The 18,312-nt window shown below is 33.3% G+C and overlaps 1 protein-coding gene across 6 annotated transcripts in view; it reads right to left on the bottom strand.

The window, feature by feature from the left end:
* Dgkb (diacylglycerol kinase beta) overlaps window positions 1–18,312 on the bottom strand; it is a 667,872-nt gene that overhangs the window by 386,297 nt on the left and 263,263 nt on the right. For 3 of the 6 annotated variants that reach the window (XM_021201522.2, XM_029540833.1, XM_021201521.2), the window contains 3 exons: window positions 17,484–17,516; window positions 10,936–11,052; window positions 510–583 (listed from right to left, as the gene is read on the bottom strand). In XM_021201522.2, coding sequence (XP_021057181.1) covers window positions 510–583; window positions 10,936–11,052; window positions 17,484–17,516 — 224 coding nt within the window. Of the gene's footprint in view, window positions 1–509; window positions 584–10,935; window positions 11,053–17,483; window positions 17,520–18,312 lie in introns of all 6 variants that reach the window. The other 3 variants (XM_029540832.1, XM_021201517.2, XM_021201520.2) reach the window with 1 other exon arrangement.

Here is an 18,312-nt window from a genome sequence, read left to right as displayed (position 1 = left end):
CTTAATCATTAATTTATTACAAAAGTGAAATTTTGAATTATCAACTGGAATAAACATTGTGATTCTTGACTCACATTAGATATTCTGTGTTACACCAAGAATCACAGTATCATGAAATGAAATGTAGGCAGAAAATTATCTTAATATATTTTGACTATATGTTACACATAAATTCTGTTCCTTGGTAATGGCTATCATTCACCTAGGACAAACCTGTTGGTCACTTAGAAAGCCAATATCCACTTAACATTGTTTATGAAGCTGTGTCATATATCACTCTCTAGTTAAAGGTTAACTGTTATGGGTAGGGTAGAAAAAATGCAGATCCATAAACCATGATAGTTACAATGATTATCATTATATGAAACTTTCAAATTTAAAGGGAAGAGATTCCACTCAGTTTGTACACATATGTGGTAGCTAGGTTGAGTATTGTTGCTTATATCATGAACATAGTTTAGCTATTCACTTTTTGATATAGGAAAAGGACATGACTTTTCAAAGCATACCGTTCTCCTTGCTTCCCACCACTTTTAGGGTTGACAAAAACTAGAAGCGGATGTGTGCCAGGAACAGGAGTGATCTAGAAGGAAATAGAGAGAAATTATTAGGATGGGGCATATGTAGAGGACACCAGCTAACACTCATCATTCACAAGTGAGCCTTTCTTTAAAGTGGATCTGTGGCTAGGTGTAGTGGCCCATGCCTTTAATCCCAGCACTGGGGAGGCAGAGGGAGGCAGATTTCTGAGTTCGAGGCCAGCCTGGTCTACAAAGTGAATTCCAGGACAGGGCTATACAGAGAAACCCTGTCTCGAAAAAACAAAAATAAATAAATAAGTAAATAAATAAGCAAATAAATAAATAAATAAATAAATAAATAGTGTATCTGTGGTCACCAGGAAAAGAATAGCAAATACTAACATGAAAAAAGAAAAGGAGACAACAACAACAAAAAGAAAGTAAAAAATACAGTTTTGGAACATACTGTAAAATAGTAACAATAAATCAGTTTCAGGGAAACAAAGAAACATGTCACATATAAAGAAAATTCTTTTTTTAATTATTATTTTCTACTTTCTTTTAATTCTTTTTTTTGAGACAGGGTTTTTCTGTGTAGCCCTGNCTGTCCTGGAACTCACTTTATAGACCAGGCTGGACTCGAACTCAGAAATCTGCCTGCCTCTGCCTCCCAAGCGCTGGGATTTAAAGTGTGTGCCATCACCGCCCGGCGAAACTTCTTTTTTGCAGTTTCCCTTACAGAGCTGATTGCATGTGCTTTGTGAAATCCATCTTTTGTGGGCCACTCTCAGACCTACTGTTCCAATTCACTCTGTCTTGCCTCAGAATTTCTTTTTTCTTCTTTTATAAACAGAGTCTAAGCAGAAGTTTACTGACTATTGGTCACACTGCGTTCCCTGATTAAATTGACCTCTGACTGTGTGGACTACCTTCATCACTATCCATTTCGAGGTAGATCAAGAAGACAAAATGCCTTACTGGTGGAATTGTAAATTAGTAATAAGTACACACTCCCTCCACAAGCACATAGACATATTTGGACTCTAGAGAAATGGGATAGGAAGAAAATCAATACAGGTAGAGTGCTGGTGCACTGATAACATGAGATTACTGTTTTATGTAGGGTAGCAAAGAAATCTTGTATCTGTTTGATATTCAATCAGTAAATGTATACTGGGTAAGAACATCATTATTCAAAGAATATTGATTTGCTAAAATAGAGTTTAGAACACAAATTAAAACTATTTTAGCAAAAAGAATAGGACCGGTTAAATGCAAAGATGGGAAGCAGATTCAAGTTAATCTTTATGTGGTGTTATTTCTCCCATAGAGACGATCCTTAAATATTTAATATGAAAATTGAAAGCAATCATTTCATTACAGCGTGCCCTTTCTTGCTGTCTGTTTTAATGATATCAGTTTAAATATTCTTTCCTCCAAATCTTAACTGAAATGGCATCTTTCTAATGAGTTTGTGCAAGGAAGAAAAGTTAAAATCTTCACACTGACTAAATGATAACGATGAATGAGATAGTCTTCATTTTTCCTACTGTAGCAAAACTAATTCTCAAGTTAGTAATTGTATCTGGTTTTGTTTTACTTTTCTGAATATAGAAAATAATGGTTCTTCTATCCTAGCTCTCCTCTAACTGATGAAGGGCAGGAGAGCAGTAGGGTCCATAGTTCCTTCCTGTTCCTTCCTGTAGCAAAGTTGCTCAGCTGATGTTAATAAAGTGAACACTTCACTATAACCTTTGTACTGATGGCTTATCAAAATCGAAAATGAGGAAACATCAAAAACACCTTTATCTTATAATTAGCATACAAATTCCTTTACATTACTCGTATAGCAAAATTGAAATTTCTAAATTTATTCTATGTGAAATAAATATGATGACAGATGTACATACTATTTTATTTTTCATATTACTCATTTTAAGTTTAATGTAAATTGTTATTTATTGGTTTCAGACATAAGAATCTCAAAATAAGTATGTGTACGTGTGCATATGTATGTATGCATATTTCTACATAAGTAGGTATCAGCATATATGTGTGAATGTGTGTGTACATGTACATATCTTTGTATACTTATATGTGTATATGTCTCTATCTATGTAAATGTGTGTGCTATATATCTTGTTCACAGTGTTACAGGTCTTCTTCAAACACGTCCCTACCATACATTTGAGACTAAATATCTCAGTGTCTGTAGTTAGTTGACAGTTAACATCTGTTGTCAGTGTCTCTTACAGAGGAGTTGGAGAATGATTGAAGGCCCTGAAGAGGCCCTCTCCAGCTCATAAATAAGGATTTGAAAAAATTATAAAAATTTAAATACTTACAATAATGATCATTTTTTCTTTCTTCACTTCTTATGTGTTTAATTACTATTTAAAATACAACCTTTAAAAATCATTTTCTGAGGTAGGTATTGAAATATTTAATGACATCAATCTAAATTCTAACAAATATTAAAAATAGATTCCAAATTTCCTACTATTGTGAATATATATATATATATATATATATATATATGTGTGTGTGTGTGTGTGTGTGTATGTGTTTGATCAGTCACTGTGACTCTGTGTTCCTTTGATAATGCCTAACTAGCCCAGTTAATCCATGTTTTCTCTAGATTCTGTGCTGTCAGAGACAAAGCAGTAGCTATGGGGCTCAGGTGTGAAGGGAACACATAATGTTTGTCAGAGCAGAAATTTTATTCCAGGCAAATCTGGCATATTTTTCTATGCTCAGAGAAAAAGCTTTAAAACTGTGTTAACCTTTGTTTCTATAAAAAGAAGGTCTAGCTGCTTGAGTAAATGTGGATGCTAAGCAGACAGAAATCTTAGATTTGAGAGCCAAAAAGACCTGCCGTGCTGTCTAGTCTTTGTCAAGTTTGACAAGTTGGAATGCTTTTGGTCTAAAACGAAAAAAGAAAAAGAAAGAAAGAAAGAAAGAAAGAAAGAAAGAAAGAAAGAAAGAAAGAAAGAAAGAAAGAAAGAAAGAAAGAAAGACAATAGAGTTTAGATATCTTTCCTATCATATTTTCATCTCAGTGACTTTTGATGCTTGTAGAACATACATATTTATGTGTATATGTGTACAAATATAGATGGGTGTTAAGGTATTGAGTTTTCAATGTCTTAGCAGGTAAAGGAATAAATATTAAGTAGAAAAGCATGCTGATATCTCATCTGTTGAAGTATATTGGTAGTTGCTATGATTTCTTCCTCATTCCAACACACAGGGAAGACCTGTGAGCACACAGTAAGATGGTTGCTGCCTCCAAACCCAAAGAAGGGAGCTCATAATCAACAAGTTCATCTTCCCATGTTCTTGGGCATCTCTCCCTCCATCTCTATGATACAGAAAAATGTCTCAAGTGTAAGCCAACACTGTCCTGGGGCATTTTGTTATCAAAGAACCCTGACCCAAAATACAGAATGGCTGGGTCATGTGCTCTCTAAGTGAAGAAGAGTGTCTATCCCTGTCCTTCCTATCCAGCATGGATCATGTAAATTAAGAGGATCTCAAGGTGGCTTTGAAGATACCACACACTGACACTACTACTGATGAAAATGTGGAGTTGTCCCTATATCCTACCTCGCCACTCTGCTTTTTTTTTTTTTTTTTTTTTTTCTCGCCACTCTGCTTAAGTGAGACAAAAAGGCTAGCATTAATCTTGGCTGTTACACCCTTGTTTTTCATTCTTTGACATGCTGTATAGCCTACATGTAGTAGATGGGGAAGAAAAAATAAGACTCCTGGGGATTTAGAACGGGATACCTATGGAATCAGCCAGAGTGAAATACTTCATTGTTTGTCAAACATACTAATACACATACTCCTTCAGAAGAAGCAATTAAAAAAAAAATCAGTGGCAAAACTGTGAAAGATACTCTATTTTATCTTATATTATGTCATTTGTCTATTAAGATTATGGACATATTCAATGTCAGTCTTCTGCTTCATAAGTTGTCTCAGATAAAGGAATATGAAAGTTTCAATAGATATGTTGCCTCAACTACGTAATCATTCAAATTCTTCATCCTGATTTCTAGAAATCAGTGTTGTGAAATTAATTTCCTCTCCTCACAGAATTCTGTCCAACGCAATGGATTTGTATTGTAATGTAAATCATATGTACGGATGCGGTGAACATAAACACTTAGTTTCTACAACTTGTAAATGACTGACATATATGAATGAAGTTTTATGGAAATATCTCACAATTATATTTTTGAAAAATTTTAAGTGACTTGATGCCTAAAAATTAATTTCATATTCACCCCAAAATATTTCAAGGATGATAAAAAAGAGCTTTTATCCCAAACCATCTAAAATATTATTGCCAAAGTTATACTTTATTGCTTTCTTTTAGTATCACCTATGCAGAATATATTTTCTTGATTCAGTCCAGTCATCCAACTTAGAAGTTAATAAAATAATCCTTGTCTTCTTTCTTCCCCCTTTCTCCTCCCATCCTTCCTCTCTCCCTCATGGCCTCCCTCCCTTGCCTCTTTTCTTTACTTGAGATGAGATCTGGTCTCATTATCACTATGAGAGGATGAATGGACTTCTTATCCTTCTTTATCAGGTCCTGATTTTTTGTGATTAAGAAAGTATTCCATTAGGAACATTTTATGTAGAGCTGTGACTCCAACCATGGGCTTTCCAATCACCAGCCAAGACATCTGCTACCTAAATCATCCTCAGCCAGGAAGGCTTTACCTAAAGAATATTGCTAAGAAAATTGGTAAAATAAGAAGACCCAAAGGCTACCTAACAGAAATGCATTGATGTTATAATTACATTTAGTTTCTTATTTCTAAATATAACATTTTTCAAGAACTTTTTTGAGTTATAATTACATAATTTCCCCCTTCCCCTTTATTCCTTTAAAGACATCATGTGCCTCTCTTTCAAATTCATAGCTTCTTTTTATTAACTGCTATTATAAACATAGTCATATACGTTTATACATATTTATTCCTAAATATAACCTACTCAGTCTGTTGAATGTTTCACACATGTATATTTTCAGGGCTGACCATTTGTATTGGATAGCCAAATGGTGTGCTCTTCCCTACAGAAGGCTATTTCTTCCACTGTCTGTACTCTTTAGCTGCCCGAAGTTCTTTGTGTAGAGTTGAGGCTTTGTAAGCTTTCTGCCATCCACTTTGTCATACCTGTTGTTGTCGTCGTTATTCAGCTCATATTTATGCTGACATGTTGGCGAGAGTTTATGGGTGTAGTTTTTGATATTAGGGAGCAACACAGTCTTACAGCAACCCCCTGATCATCTTCCTTTTCAAAACTTTCAACCCTTCTTCAGCAAAGTTCTATGAACCTGAGGTGTGGGAGTGTTTTGTAAATATATCCATCATCAGGATTGGAATCATGACTCTAGCTTTTTATAGGATGTGTTTTTCTGCACTGGCTATTGCAAAAGAAGTTTGTCTCTGCTGGGTAAGTTGTGAGGACTACACATATCTGCATGTGATCACTGATCAGATTATTACTAGAAATTATGCTGGACAGTGATCAGATTATTATTAGAAATTATGCTGGTTTAGTAAGTTGGTGATTGGGGGCTCTTCTTCAAGGTCAATCAATGTGTAGTTGCCTAGTTTTTCAGTACCAGAAATAACTTCCTTCAAGTTAAGTGAGTCTTAAGCCCAATTAGAGTTACAAAGTTTCATTGTAAAGACATTTTGAAATGAAGTAAAAAAAGTATATCAAAAAAACATATGCACTGCTATGTATTTGGTACACTTTATTGAGATGAAAAAGTAAAAGAAATAACCATCAATAAATAATCCTTCTAGCCTAAAACGATGCACACACGAAGGTACATATTCATATGGCATATGAGAAAACTGTAGAATAGAACAGTATGTAATAGAGATGAAAACCATCTTGGGATAGTCTCTCAGTCTCCCATTACCCAACCCTTGTTCTTGAAATGTCTCTGAGACACCCTACAGTTTCTCAAAGTAGTGAAGAATTATTAATAGAAAGGGACTGTTAATACTGTGTTCTTCTGCAGGCTGCATAAATTTCATCATTGTAAGTCTAGTAGAGTAAATTTAGAGTGTGACTCTGGAGTTAAACTAGTTGTGGGTTCAGTTCACACCCCCTAGGAAGGCTCATGCCTTCAGTAATTTCATCTTATTTAATCATTCTTAGTACCACCAGGATCTGTTTTACATCAAATTAATTCATTATTTCTCATGAATTACAGATGGTAATTTTTTTTTTGCCATTTCAGATCCAACAGTTTCACACAAACTATCCATGTATTTATCGTTTTGCATTTGTATTCTATTCTCAAAACATTTCTCTACCTACAAAACTCTTTGGTAAGCCTTTGATGCTATAACCTTTAGTTATGGTAGTTGTGTAATGTTTAACCAATTCTCTAATGAACTAATTTAAACAAGAGTAAGCCTTTTAAAATATACTAAGTGACAATATTTTTCTATGTAAACTTTTTCCAAGGTGTTTCTTTATTACACTCACATCAAAAATCAAAGTGTTCATGGAAGCTTTCCAGGACAATCATCTATTACAATTTACTTCTCTACAGTACTCTATAATTTTCTGTGTTGATTTTCACTCTAGGAATAAGGTTCTTATTGTTCCTAAAGCTTAGGAGGCATAATCTTGAGAGTACTTAGAGTTGTCTATATCTCATAAACCCAAATAGATAATGATATCTCCAATTTGAATTAGTTATTCATATATGTCCTTCTGGCCTATCTTCCTTAATCATATGTACCTCCAAATTTTGGTCCTGATATTGGCCTTACTCAGCTATGTGTATTGTGGTTATTTAGCACCTAACACAATATTTGTATAGAGGTAAGCTCAGTCGAAAAGTTGTAGTTGGTTGTTTTAAGTTGTTGGTAGTTTGCTTGTTTTTGTGGTTGTTATTGATGTGGTTGTTTTGTTTTATTTGGTGTGTGTGTGTGTGTGTGTGTGTGTGTGTGTGTGTGTGTGTGTGTGTGTAGCACTGATTCTCCTGAAACTCACTCTGTAGTCTAGGCTGGTGTCAAACTCTGAGATCTGTCTGTCTCTGCATCCCAAGTGCAGAGATTAAAGACATGTGCCACTACCACCCTGCTGAAAGGTTGTAGCTTTTAAAACTGTAAACCAATAACTCAGCATAAAAACAGGGGTTAGAATGACTATAAAAAACTGATTTAAAAAGAGTCAATGAGATTAAGCCATTATATACACTGACTAAAGAAATCAACTGACTTGCATACATACTAAAGAGTTGTCATAGTGCATGTGTTTATTTTTAATTCACTCATGATTATTACAAATCATAAAGTCAGAAAGACATGAGGATAAATAAATTGTGTGAAAAAACAGCAGTTTGAATTAAGATACTAAGAATTAAGCTCCACTTTGTCATATATTCGAATACAAACTGTATTTTTTTCATTATCTGGTGATGTTTTTACTAAGAAAATTTACATAATAGTAAGGATGAAGGTAAATATCTCATAATAAATTTATCTGATTATTTTTATTTCCTTATTCACACACAGGATATTCCTTATTATCATTAGCGTTCCCGTAAGTTAAAAAATGACATTTCCATTACATTTGATATTATGTTTGAAGTGTAAACCTATGGTGTGAGCAATGACAAAGACAGAGTGCCAAACCACTGCTATTTGAAGTCCCCTAGGACTTGCGTTAATTAATGAGATTCATCCTAGGGTTATGCATGATCTATTACTTCCTCTAATTAGAAATAATAATCCTGATCATTACACTGGTTAGTTGGAAAGGAAGAAGATGAATGTGCCTAACTATGATTAATCTTCTTATAGCAGTGTAGACCTCTTCTGTCAGTGAGTTATATGCAAACTGGGCTGCAACTCAATGCTTTTCCAAGACATATATTTTATAAAGATCACAGATAATTAATTTCTAGGTATATATTTTTTATATTAATTCAAGAAACAATGATTTTACTATTTGAAAAGTGATAAGCAACCATAAAATATTTTCTATTTGGAATCAAATAGTTGTTAATGGATTTTTCCCCATTTTTCATTCTGATCAAAACTATGTGAGGTCTCACATCCCAGATGAAACACAACTAGGTACAGAATAATACACAATTAAACCCAAAATCCTTGACAATGACACCTCTATTTATTTAATACTGTTTTGTCTGAATTTATATCTTCATTTCCCACCTAACACTTTTAGCTGATAATTTCATGCACCAGTATTTTTATAAAGTTATTATTTTTGGCCATGTGGATTTAACATATCTATCCACATCCATAGAGGGATAAATACTTCAGCTTCTTCTCAAATAAATATTAAAATAAAACATGTTACTACACAACTATAAAACCTTTATGATACTCTGTATGCAAATTTAGTTCTTGCTTTAAACTGGGAAACAACAGATTTGACTATTTAAAGCTTGGGAAATAGAGAACCCAGATATTATTATTCTAGTGAATAAGTTCTTTTGTCTCAGACCTACAAACAACACAATGAGGCATGAGTGAGCACAGTACTTACAAATTCTAACCTTACGTACATATTTAGATTTGTGGAAAAAGGGACAAGATATTGTAGGAGTAAAACGCATAGTCTATCCAGGGCATTTCTTAGTCAGACTGTGGGTTTGTCCTGACTAATGTATAAGGGCTATTGTCTAAATTCTGACCATCAAAACAATAGTCTTAAATATTGTGATATTATGTATAATGACACTGAGTTCTTGTTGACAGAATTATTACACCAACGCAAACTATGCCAAATATATGTAAAATAGTGTCAGAATGCTTGTATTATCTGAATCATTTGCAAATGTTCCAAGTTTCCGTTTTTGTTGTAAGTATTATGCACCTAAGCATGTGTTAAATGTGCTTAAATTTACAAACTGTGCTTTTAGGCAGTAACCCAGAATTACTAACAATATAAACTCTTCAGTGTTTATAATTTTATATTAAGTTTCAGAGTTGAGTGTCTTGGAAAAATGGATGAGAACACACAGTAAATATTTTGCTATCACAATTGTAGCTAGATTTCAAATTTGAGATGAATTATTTATGAGATTATTAAATACACAGATATGATTTCCAAAAATAACACTGAGATATATTATTTTATGATTCAATTTTATATATATAAACATATATATAGACATATACATATGTCTATATATATGTGTGTATATGACTATAATACTATTTTTTGAAATTTCTCTTTGAATTTAAGTTTAATTACTCAGGAAATATTTTCTATTTGTAGTATATTTAATTATTTACAATAATTACCTCATTATCAATTGGTAAGCAATTATTATTTAAGTTTCAGTGAACTTTTCAGAATTCTAATTAAACAATTATTAGACATATTCTGTTTACTCAGCTACGCTACTGATTATGGGATATGAAGTATGTGATACATAGTATTACAAATAAGTTAATAATTATTAAGATAAAATCATTAATTAAATATGATTAAAATTAATATTTATTAGAATCCCAAGTTTTGTATGTAACTGTGTTCTACAGTAATATATGTGCTGAACAATTGATGCAAAGCCTGAAATTTTAAATCCATTAATAAGAAAATTCAATTCAAAGAACCATAAAACTGAAAACATTAGAAATGATGTAATCAAATATTTCTTTACATTAAACTGATGTTTACTTTGACAAATACTCATTTTTATAACATCAGCAAATTAACTAAATATATTTATTTTATAAAACATTTTATAATGTAGATGGAAAGAATATGTTTTATGTGAGAAGTCAAAGTGATAATTCATAGGTTTATAAAAAATTTCAGCCACTTCTTTTTGTCTAAACTATAATTATGTATGATATTTGAGTTCAATGTAAAATGTAAAAATATTGATATATTACATTAAATACCTCGTTTTGTTATTTTAAAAAATTTATTCCCACATACAGCATTTTTTTTTCCTAAAGGTATGTATTCACAATTAAATTAACTTCTCAGAATTAGTCCCATACAAGTTTTGTGCTTATATGTGAGTGAACATATGCATGTATATTTCTGTGTTTATATATGTGATTATAACTGCATAAAGGCAGATAATAGATGTAAATAGCATATGTGTAAACAATAAAGTTAAAAATTAGTTTTAACTTTCAGATTCACATTATTTTTTTGCCAATTTTATTTTAAAGTTACAAATCATTAATCTATCCAGAATGTCATTCTGTCAATCAAGTATAAGACTGACATTTTGATAAATTAATAATGATTTTTCTGAAGAAGTCTACTAAAATAATATAAACGATGAGAGAATGTGTTGATAACTGAACATATGCGCTCCTCAGAGTGTGAAAGTAACAAATATGAATGCTACTATAATTCGGACTTATGAAACCATTACCTGCAAACCTTGTCCATCCATAGTAACTGAGTTAGCTCTTTGCATTTTGTTCTTGTCTGTCGCTTTATTTGGCTGCTGGGAGCTGCTCTTTTCCTTTTTAGCTGTTGACTGTCTTTCCTGTAATAAAAAATATAATATTAGTATGTATTCTATAAATTAAGTTAAATTTAAAAGACAGGAATGGTTGTTAGAGGCAGTCTTTTAAAATACCTCTAAGATTATAAACTAAGGTCCAATTAGCTAATCTGGAATGTGATTATATATACTTGCAGCCAACCTTTGAAATGATCATGGAATTCCCAATGGAGGAGTTAGAGAAAGGACTGAAGGAGCTGAAGGGGTGTGCAACCCCATAGAAAGAACAATATCAACCAACCAGAGATCCCGGGGTCTAAACCACCTATGAAGGAGTACACATGGAGGAACCCATGGCTCCAGCCGCATATAGAGCAGAGGATGACCTTGTTGGGCATTCATTGGAGAAGAGGCCCTTCCTTGGTCCTGTGAAGGCTCGATGCGCCAGTCTAGGGAATGCAAGGGCAGGGAGGCACGAGTAGGTGGGTGGGTGGTGGCACAACCTGATAGAACCAGGAGAAGGAAGAATGGAATAGGGGGGTTCTGAGGGGGAAATCTGGAAAAGGAATAACATTTGAAATGTAAATAAATAAAATATCCAATAAAAAGAAACAGTATGGATGAAATAAAAATTTAGTGATCCAGAAGCAGCCAATGTTCAACATCTGTAAGGACTATTACAACTTATTGTTATGTAAGCAATAAAATAGAAAGAGTACTATTGAAAGATTTCAATTAGTACTATCATTAGTATTTATAAATGCATTCCGCATTGAAAATAATTTCTAACTAAAATGAATTTTGAAGCTACTATGTATATTAGAGATCTTATGCATTGAGAAATTTAATTTTCACTCCTTAGAATTCCTTTGTTCCCATAATGAAATAAACAGGTGAAAAACTAAATGTATACACACACACACGTGTGTGTGTGTGTGTGTGTGTGTGCATATACACACAATAGATAGATAGATAGATAGATAGATAGATAGATAGATAGATAGAGCTCCTCTTTCCTCTTCTTTTTTTTATGTTTTTGTCTTTTGTTTTTGTTTTTGTTTTTGTTTTTGTTTTTTCAAGACAGGGTTTCTCTGTGTAGCTCTGGCTGTCCTGGAACTCACTCTGTGATTTAAAAAATCACTGAAAACTCGAAATTGAATTTTAAGCTGATGAGATTTTATCTTTAAAATCTAAAATGACAAAAAAAAAACCATCAAAATCTATAAAGCAATTTCTAAAATCTTTAGTAGAGAGGGAGGTGATGACACCAGGTTAGAATATTTGCCTCTCATAGCCTGGACTATGAAAAAAAGGTTTATTGTGTATAATTTGCCTAATACAAAATAGTAAACATTCACTTAGAAACACATATGTCAAGAAAACAAGGGTATTTCTTACTTTGAGAAAATGTGTTAGTTGGCTGAGTTTGGATAAATAATCAAGAGTCTAAGTAAAATGTCAGAAGAAACTAATAATCTATTTCCCCTGCCCCTAGTGTTTACTTATTATTATACTTATTTGTTTCATATCTGTTTCCAACCTGTCTAGAAGTTCTCTGAGATATTTATGGTACTTTATGTACAAAGTCTAAGTTAACAAATAGAGTAGTTAGATACAGTTTCTGATATCCACTTAGATAACCCATAACCATTACTTTCTGTCCTATGAGGACCAAGGAGGGGCAACACTGACATCCTTATAAAAGGCTGGCCGGAGAGCTTCACTGCCAGTCGAAGAGTGCATTCATCTTACCATTATGGTATTAAAAAGCAAATTGCTAATGTTAAAACTATTTTGTTTCATGGAGAGCTTCCCATCTTTGTTCCCCCAACTTCACACAGAAAAATCTTTTGAGAATAATAGTGAGCTGGGTGTGCCTTTTAACCTGCAGTTTCATGTTTCAGCATTTGGAGCTCTAAACCACAATTTTAGACAAAATTCCCTTCTGCCAGATAAATTATCCTAGGTAAAAATGACTGGAAAATTATCCCTTTAGTCAAGAGAAAGTATTCAAACATTGAAAAGAACTACTCTAAAAGACCACAAGAATATAGAACATATATCCACAAAAAAAAAAAAAAAAAAAAAAAAAAAAAAAAAAGCAGTTATTGATGTTTGGGCGTTTTCAAATACCAACCACTTGCGTTTGCTCTGCAGACATTTTAAACACAAAATTCAATGTTTTTTGATTCTCAGGCTTCATGAGTCACGCAACAGATCTTAACAGGGGAATGCATTGTATTTGAATTCCAGGAGAATAATCATCATAATAAACAGAATGGAAAAGCCAGGCACCATTCACATAAAACAGAAAGACAGAACAAATGAAAAGAAAAAAGAAAAAAGAAGAAAAACACCTCACTTTAAATACTTGCTCTACAAACAAGCTTTTTCTGTACCATGCTGATTCTAAGAGGTGGAGTGTTTGTACATTGGTGAAAACTGCTCTCTAAAAAGAGATGTTCGTGACAATGCTTAAGCCTGCTGCTATCGATTACTTGACAACTACAAGCAGTGAGTGATGATTACCCCCAGCACAGGAGTTTCTCCTTTCTTTACAATCTCAGCATGAGAAACCCACAACCAGAGAGAACTTGGCTTCATACAAAGCCACAAGAAAAGGTGCTCTGCCATTAACTGCAGCCATCACTTGGGTCCCAGAACTTGCCTTCTCAGCCACTACACTAGTGGTATCTGTGAGATTACCATCCTTTCTGAGACTAGAGCTAGGCCACAGAAATCACGCAGAAAAGCTGAGAAATTAATCCACCATGTCATTTTCTTGTTTATGGTACTTAAAGAGTCCTTTTAATACTTCAGGGCTATCAAATTTAATAGTTTCCAGATAAAAATATAGTAACAGTTACATAGCTGTACCTGTTGTTGGTAGAGACCTACTCTGTAATTTGAGTATTTTACTGGCCAAATTTAATTCCAAAAATCCAACTCCTCTAAACATATTGGGAATACTAGAAGCTATATTAAAACTTAGTTGGTGACTAGAATTCTTAATTAAATTTGTGTATAAATGCTAAGCCCAAATTTAAATGAATGACATAGAGTCTAATGATATCTATATTCTGATTTAAGAACTTACTTTTAGATTTATTTATTTTTATGTGTATGAGTCATTTGCCTGCACATATGACGTGTACTGCTTGTACACGTGGGGAGGTCATGCAAGGATGTCAGAAAATAGTGTGAAGATTCCCTGGAACTACTGATACAGTCAATTGTGAGCTGCCATGTGGACAGGGGAAATGAAACCTGAGCCTCGGCAAGATGAACAAATGCTGTTAAACACCTAAATGTCTTCCCAGCCCCCTTTTCTCACTAACATAAACATTATTTAAATAAAAGTAACTCTGGACAAAGGCATATGTATGGTTTTAGAGCCACACCTATGCCTTTTTGCTTATTATTCTACAAGTTATTTTCCATTGAAAATCAATATTTATTTCACCTTAAATGTGGGGAGATTTATGCCAGGATAAACATAAAGAATGGACTCACTGATACTGGTATAAAATAGCAATTCAATAATAGCTGGAACTTGGACAACTGAGTGCAGCCCTTATGACATGACTTCACTAAGCTCAATACATATCTGTTGCTGAGGCTGTACACTGCAGTGAAGTGTGATGTGAAGAAAAACTTTCTTACTTTCATTGCTTACTATGTCCTCCTAACTTCGAATAATTGCTTTTCTGAGATAGAAGCAGCCATTAAATGTCTCCCAACCAAAACCAAAACCAACCAACCAAACCAAACAAAACAAACCCCCAATAGAAAATCCTAAGCCCAGATGGTTTTAACACAGTGTTCTACCAGACTTTCAAAAAATAGCTAATACCAATACTCCTCAAACTATCTCACAAGATAGAAACAAGGAACTCTGTCAAGCTCATTCTATGAGGCTACAGTCATGCCAATACCTAAATCACACAAAGTCTTTTTCTCAAAGAAAGAGAACTTCAGACCAATTTCCCTTGTCAACATTGAAGCAAAAAATCCTCAATAAAATACTCACAAACTGAACCAAGATCACATTAAAAAAAAAAAATCAACCCACATGAACAAGTAATCTTTTTTCCAAGGATGCAGAGGTGGTTCAATATATGAAAAACTATCAAGCTAATCCACTCTGGAAACAAACAGAAAGAAAAATAACATCACATAATCATCCCATTATATACTGAAGAATCCTTTTATAAAATCCAAAACCACTTCATATTAAAAGTTTTGGGGAGATCAAGGATACAAGGTGCATACTTAAGCGTAATAAAAGCAATATACAGCCACCCAACATTAAATTAATTAGGGAGAAACTTAAAGCAATCTCAGGGACAAGACAAGGTTGCCCACTCTCTACAAATCTATTCAACATAGTACTTGAAATTCTAGTTAGAACAACTAGAGAAGATAAATGAACAAATATTGAAAGGGAGAAGTCAAATTATCACTATTCACAGATATATTGTAGTATACAGACATCACCCCAAAAATTCTATCAGATAACTCCTACAACTGAGAAATACCTTCAGCAAAGTAGCTAGATAGAAAAATCAACTTAGAAAAATCACTGCCCTCATTTACACAAACAATATATGGGCTTAGAAAGAAATTATGGAAACAACATTCTTTATAATAGCCACAAATATTATTACACATCTTTCTGGATCTCTAACCAAGCAAATAAAAGACTTATATGACAGGAATGTCAGTCTCTGAAAAAAAGAAATTGAGGAATATATCAGAAGATGTAAACATCTCCCAAGCTCATAGATCAGTAGAATTAACATACTAAAAATGATCATCTACATATTCAATGCAATTCCCATTAAAATTCCAACACAATTCTTTACAGACATTGAAATAGCAATTCTCCACTTCATATAGAATAAACAAAAAGCCCAGGTTAGCTAAAACAATCCTGTACAATAAAAGAACTTCTGAAGGTATCATCATCCCTGACTTCAAGTTGTACTCCAGAGTAATAGTGATTAAAAACCCTTGTAGTATTAGTATAGAAACAGACAGATTGATCAATGGAATAGAATAAAAAAACAGCAATAAACCCACACACATATGAACACTTAATATTTGACAAAGAAACCAAAACCATACAATAAAATAATGAAAGTATCTTTAACTAATAGTCCTGGTTCTATTGATTGTTTTAAGGTAGAAGAATGGAAGAAGACCCATATCTACTGTGCAGAAAACTTAAATGCAAGACCTCAATAAGAAACAAGACTTTAAATCTAGTAGAAAAGAAAAGTGGGAAGTAACCTTGAAATCATTCATATAGGAGACAACTTTATTATAAAAAAAACTATTAACTCAGTAACTATGATTAATAAATAATAAGTAGCATTTCATGAAACTAAAAAGATTTTTCAAAGCTAAGGATACGATCAATATGACAAAACAGAAGCCTACAGAATCGTAAAAGATTTCCACCAACCATACATCCAACAAAGTTGTATCAGGAATATACAAAGAACTCAAGAAATTAGACATCAACAAATCAAAATAACCTAATTAAAACATGAGATAAAGAGATAAACAGAGAATTCTCTTAGAATTGCAACTAGAGGGGGATATAGAGACTGATGTGGCAACCTCCTGTAGCAAGGCAGAACTTCCACTAGAAGGAGGGGACAGCAGCCAACTCACAAACGTTTTAAACCAAAAAGTGTCCTGCCTACAAAATATGCAGGGATGAAGATGGAGCAGACTGGAGACCAATGGCTGGCCCCACTTAACATGATGTCCCCAACACAATAGAGTAGAGGACTGCTGGATCTGTGTCCATTCTGATGATGCACCTAACCCTCAAGAGGCTGGAGGCCCCAAGGAATTTAGAGGTCAGGTGGGGAGAGGGGCTGATTTATTTAATCAAAGTAAATGCCGTTTGTTTACAAATAATAAACTTTTTTGTTGGCACAGCATTTGGTAATTTTTTAAATAAAGATGTACCATTTTATTTTTCGATTTTTCCCATTTTTTTGTATTTATTACGTTCCATACTTTATTCCCCCATTCCCCAATCCACCCTCAGACTGTTCCATATCCCATTCCGTCTCCCCACTATCCTGTCTCTGTGGATGTCATTTCATATATATTTCATATACATTGTTAATGAGAATAAAATGCATAGCAGCCATACTCTGCAAAATAATTGATTTTTCTCTATACATTTTGTGAAACATAATTTTGGTTATTCTTAATTTTTACACAATTATAAGTGAAAAATTACTCAAAACTATTCCATTAGTGAAAATACAAAGAAGTGAAACTACAAAGAAGTTTACTTTCAATATCAAAATTTTGACAATACAATTAAGATTGCTGTATATATTTTAAATTTTAATGTCATGTATGATTTGGAATCATTGAAGTACATCTTACGTCAATCTAAGATGATCATGACTTTCACTTGTAATAGTCACAACATTTTTCATACATACCTCAGGGACTGAAGCTCCTGCACTGGGCATAGTCTGCTGAAAAAGAGAAGTTTATGAAAAAGCAGAAAAAACAAAGCTGGGAATAAAATACCAGTGCCTGTTACCATATCAGCATGTATCTTTGTGATACGTGAATTGGAACTATAGACTTTTCATATACTTTTGGTTTCCCTGGATTTAGTAAAAGGGTATCTTTCTATCAAACAAGGGATGTTCAAAGCAGAATATGCAAGATTGTGAATCAACTTTTACCAAAGTGCGATTTCAGCTAAGCAGCCTACAAAGACCATCACCCCGTCAAGAACACAAATTTCCATTTCTTTTGTGCATTATACTTTTCTTTGCAATAACAATTTCATTTATCTCTATGTAGTCTTCAGCTTAATCATTGAGAATCTTTTCATTGAAGTATATTTTCATATAATATATCCTTAGAAGGGTTTTCACTTCTCAACTCTTCCCAATGTCTCCCTACCACCCCTCCTTTTTCTCCTTAGGAGCTAACAGGTTTCTAAGAAATAATAATAAAATAAAACAAAACAAAAATAACACATCAGAATAGAACATAGCAAACAAACCGAAGGAAAACAGCCCATGAAAAAGCATAAGGAACAGATACAGACATAAGAGACCCACTCATTTCCACCCTCAGGAATCCCATAAAAGCATAAACCAGAAGCAAGAACATGAAGAACTTGTAGGTTGTAAAAATAGAATAAAACAAAAAGTCAAGAAGAAGGAAAAAAGAAAGAAGAAGAAGAAGAAGAAGAAGAAGAAGAAGAAGAAGAAGAAGAAGAAGAAGAAGAAGAAGAAGGAGAAGGAGAAGGAG

Source organism: Mus pahari, chromosome 7, assembly GCF_900095145.1.
Source record: "Mus pahari chromosome 7, PAHARI_EIJ_v1.1, whole genome shotgun sequence".
NCBI classification, from domain to species: Eukaryota; Metazoa; Chordata; class Mammalia; order Rodentia; family Muridae; genus Mus; species Mus pahari.
The sequence above is the reverse complement of the archived record's forward strand: the minus strand, read 5'-3'. Positions and strand labels throughout refer to the sequence as shown.